Source organism: Buceros rhinoceros, unplaced genomic scaffold, assembly GCF_000710305.1.
Source record: "Buceros rhinoceros silvestris isolate BGI_N320 unplaced genomic scaffold, ASM71030v1 scaffold5204, whole genome shotgun sequence".
NCBI classification, from domain to species: domain Eukaryota; kingdom Metazoa; phylum Chordata; class Aves; order Bucerotiformes; family Bucerotidae; genus Buceros; species Buceros rhinoceros.
In genome coordinates, this window is record NW_010409928.1 from 55,080 (window position 1) to 60,079 (window position 5,000).

Below are 5,000 nucleotides of genomic sequence, written 5' to 3' on the forward strand. Positions count from 1 at the left end.
GCTGCTTTTGCTGCTGCTGCTGCTGTTGTTGCTGTTGCTGCTGCTGCTGTTGTTGCTGTTGCTGCTGCTGCTGTTGTTGCTGTTGCTGCTGCTGTTGCTGCTGCTGCAAAAGCTGAAGATGTAACTGCTCTTGCTGTTTCTTGTAAAACTCTTGTAGTTGTTGCTGAATAAACCATTTTGACTTTAATAAATAAAGGCAAAAGTTTCAAGTATTATAAATCTCCTAAACTCTTCTAGATTGGCATATGGTAGCGTAGCCATTAAGAATCACCTCATAACAAAAAATGTGATTTGAAGAGGCAGATCTACATACATTTTTTTCCAAGGCGGTTCTGAAATTTTCCAATGCAGATTCCAAAATATCCTAAACAGAAGGGTATAGAAAATCTGTATTCTAAAGGGAATGCAAGAGCCAAATTAACTCCTCAAATAACTATACCTAAGCTCCTCACATGTCCTACATAACAAATCAGAAGCTGTACTCATCCACTTGCAAGAAACCTACAAGTCACTAAGGCCAAACTGAACTGTCTGCTTCTTAGGGGAAAAAAAAGTAATTAATCTGTCAATCTGTTTAGCGGGATGCTGGATTCAGAACTGAAGGTGAATTGCCTGTAATGATCCTGGGGCTGGATATTAAGGTGTTTAAACATACAGTGATTGAGCTATGAGTTTGACAAACAGACACATCATTTTCTGTATGACAATTAAACACCAAACCAAAAATCCACTCTGTGTTATACTGAGGTACTAATCAATGACACTATCTGTATTGTATGAAAAATTCATGGATTCTTCACTTAGCTGCCAGATTTTGTGCTAAGGGAAGAGCAACCTCCTTCTTCTTTTTAGCCTTATCTGGGACAAATTTTTTTGGTAAATAAAATAAAAAAACAAAATAAAGAAAACTTTTTCCCCTTATGAAATAAGCTGTTAAATTCAAATTTCATAACCGCATACCATTTATGTGACTAAAGGGAGCACTACTGTGTTATAAATTTTAAAGCAACAATTATCTACATCTCTTCTTGCGCTTCCTTTGGCAAGTATACAATTAAAATGTGCCTAAGCACCTGGAAATTTAAATAACAATTTGTTCGGTATTTGTAATGCATCTGCCACTGCTGCTGCTGCTGTTTTAAATATCATATTCAATGTTTTAAAATCACAATTTCACACTTCTGCAATTAAACCAAGAAATTTAAAGACTGAGAATTTTCGCTTTTATTTTCATTCTTTTTGCTGTAATGAGTGATGAAATATGACAAAATAAGGCCCATAAAGTACAGCTGACACTTGCACGAATGCCCTGTGCTAACAGTCCAAAGCAGGTAACCCACATTACCTGCTGCAACATAACTGCTTGCTGCTGCTGGAGAAGGGCTTGAAGCTGCTGCGGAGACAACACTTGCTGCTGGAGAATCTGCTGCATTTGCTGAGGGGTGATCACCTGGGGAGTCATCATGGCCACTGACACAGGCACCTGCACAAAGAAAGAAAGATATCATCGTCAAACACATTTTAGTTCGCCTGCACCACAGCTGTACATCTTTTTTATTTTGTACCAAAGATGGACCATAATTTTTTAGATAATATTTATCACTGCAAAGTTCCAGTTTCAGTCAGAATCGGTTATTTTAAGACCACAGTACTGTGGCACTCTATTTCCAGAGGCATCAGATTCGATCAAACTCAAGCTTTACATTTCACATCTCTTATGTATTCCTCCAAGAAATTTTAGCATTGGCTAGTACAAATGTGTATTTAAAAATAAATGATCACATGGCAGGGCTCTCAACACTTCATAATCAATCATCTTATCAAGTGTCATAATGTTACGAATAGAAAAATCTATTGAGACTGTTTCAAAAGATATCATTAAAACAGAGAGCAAAATAAGTATCTTAAAGCGGTAAATGTTTTACACAATAAAGACATGAAGCCTAGAAAAATATTTGCGTAATACATGACTTCAGTATAAGAGAACCTTTCTGGCTCAGCTAGTCTTTTAAGAAAGTTTGATTCATACATGATTAAAAATGCCACAGAACAAGGGCTGCCACCTCGGTCACCTGGTCTCTGCAGAGAGAAACATGTCCTCAGACACTCCTAACTGAAAACTGAAAGTTGCGAAACCTTGTCATAAGATTATTAGGTTATCCACTAAACCCAAGAACGCATTTTTGTGTAGGTGCTGTTTTGGACATGGCTTTATTTTCCATTTGTTATACACTGAGATGAAGTGTTGACATATGCATAAACACCCACCTACACATATGCTCTCAGGAATATATGTGTGAGTGGCAAAGACACAGCAAGTATGCTTGGCTGTATATGTAAGAGAGAAAAATCCCATGGAAAGGCCCGAGGCATGTGCCGAGCCACTGCAGCAAACGCACTGTGTGAAACCACTGCTCGAGCTAAGCAGGACACAGTCAGAAACAGCTGTCAGCAGGCCAAGTTTTCTACCCATGAAAAAGCAGTCACTTGCTTGTCTAGCAAAATTCAAATGTTTTTTCTGTACATAATAGCAAGCAGGCATATAAATACTGCTTTGTGAGATGTTTGCAGGACATTCCAGTTTTCTGTTAAACAGCAAAAATAATATTATCATTAATAAAATGAGTCATGGACAATTCTCAAGACAAAAAAATTCTCTAAAATTTCTATTACTTGAATCTATACCAAAAGACTTTATATAAATGTAACACTTACAGGAAAAAAGACATACAAGTCTGCTGAAGTTTACTTTCAGAAGAAATTACTTAATCTAATATTGCACAGAATACCACTTCTCACACAACTCATCAGAGCATAAATTACCATCTTCAAACTGACTAATTAAGAGTCTGAAAGAAAAAGTACGAGCCATTACTAAAAAGTCTGATAATCTTTTGCAAACAACAAATCTATTCTAAGAATAAAAATTCTGAAGGACTTATGCTAAAATACAAGTGAAAAAGAAAACCAGAGTTACATTCAGAATTGGGGAGGTATTTAATCCACTTGTGGCTATCACTCACTCCTACCATCAACAGGATAAGAAAATCCTGAGCAAAGTTTATCTGATCTGGTTTAGGCATCTATTCTAGCATGGGACTAATCCACTACCTCTCTGAATGCACTTGCTTCCCCCCCCGACTGTAGATAATGCTTCGAGTAGACACCTAACTGGTTAATGTTGGTTGTTACACTTTGTGATCCCTAGAAGTTTTGAAGTATTGGAAACACCACATCTCGATGCAATAATGTTTTATTCTAAGTCTACCCAGTCCTAAGGGGAGGACAAACAAGCTTTTACAAGTTTGGAATGCATGAGCAAAGACTAAAATTCACTGACTGGAGTCACTGTTCAGTTCCTTCTGAAGTCAATGAGAATTTCTTCTGTTTACATGATATCCAAACTTGCATTCCTGTAACAATTCTGCCTCAGTGATGCTACTCAACCACCACGTCACACAGAAATGAGGAGGCAGAGAGGCAGATGGACACCTTTCCAGTTAAACCATTAACTTTAACCTTTAAACCTGGCAAGAATTTTCCTAACACTTACATTATTACTAATATGATATATAGGAAATGGTGGAAGTGTTGCATACTTATTACTCCACTTCTCCTCTTCCATTTATATCCCCTACAACTTCCATGGCGTGTATATTTTCAAACACACAAGTAAAAACTCTGATCTAAACAGAGGGAAAATCAACTGAACTCTGCAAGTGGCACTGATTTATTCATGCTCTGTGCTAAAGACTCTAGCCAGTAAGATGTGCAGTAAGACTTGTGCTGCCACAAGAGTCCTCTATTCACAGAATCACAGAATTGCTTCAGTGGGAAGAGACCTTTAAGATCACTGAGTTCAACTGTTCACCCTGCACTGACAAGTCACCAACTAAATCGTGCTCCTCAGCACCAAACCTCCATGTCTTTTAAATGCCTACAGGGATGGGAATTCCACCGCTTCCCTGGGCAGCCTGTTCCAATGCTTGACAAACCTCTCTTGTGAAGAAATTTTTCCTAATATCCAACCTAAACCTTCCCTGGTGTAACTTGAGGCTGTTTCCTCATCCTATTGCTTGTTACTTGAGCAAAGAGACCAACCCCCACCGCGCTTCAACCTCCTTTCACATAGTTGTAGAGAGCAATAAAGTCTCCCCTGAGCCTCCTTTTCTTCAGGCAAAACAACCCCAGTTCCCTCAGCTGCTCCTTGTAAGACGTGCTCTAGACCCTTCACCAGCTTCATTGCCCTTCTCTGGACACGCTCCAGCACCTCAACATCCTACTTGAACTGAGGGGCTCCAAACTGGACACAGTATTCAAGGTGTGGCTTCACCAATGCCGAGTGCAGGGGGACAATCACTGCCCTGCTCCTGCTGGCCACACTATTGCTGATACAAGCCAGGATGCTGTTGGCCGTCTTGGCCACCTGGGCACACTGCTGGCTCGTATTCGGTCAGCTGTCAACCAACATCCCCAGGTCCTTTTCTACCAGGCAGCTTTCCAGCCACTCTTCCCCAAGCCTGTAGCTTTCCAAGGGGTTTTGGTGATCTAGGTGCAGGACCTGCAGCTTAGCCTTATTGAACCTCGTACAATTGGCCTTGGCCCATCAATCCTGCCTGTCCAGGTTCCTCTGAAACACAGATTCCCATTCACCAGACACACTTCTGCTAACTTCTGCAGTATCTATCTGCTCTGAATCTCCCTGACTGTGTGCTTGCTCTTATATTTGGAGACACACCTGCTTTGTGGTATACTCTAAGAGCTTTTCTCCCAAATTTGTTTTTCCCTTATTTTTCAAGTTGCTTTCAACTGTATAAGCTGATAATACAGCTAATACACCTGTTCTTCACAATGATGGACAAGAGCATGAAAAAATCTGTCAGTCAAGATCATTAGTAAAAATATGTATTTATGTAGGTAATACTGCCTTTAAGAGAATTTTATGTGAAGATCCATATATGTGTATCATACCTGATATATATCTTCTTTCCCATAGATAA

General features: G+C 39.4%; 1 protein-coding gene across 1 annotated transcript in view; it reads right to left on the minus strand.

Annotated features, from left to right (window-relative positions):
• FOXP2 (forkhead box P2) overlaps positions 1–5,000 on the minus strand; it is a gene marked incomplete at both ends in the record, with an annotated part of 95,810 nt that overhangs the window by 33,053 nt on the left and 57,757 nt on the right. The window contains 3 exons of the mRNA XM_010135400.1: positions 32–163; positions 314–364; positions 1,346–1,483. Of these exons, the coding sequence (XP_010133702.1) occupies positions 32–163; positions 314–364; positions 1,346–1,483 (321 nt within the window). The remainder of the gene's footprint in view (positions 1–31; positions 164–313; positions 365–1,345; positions 1,484–5,000) is intronic.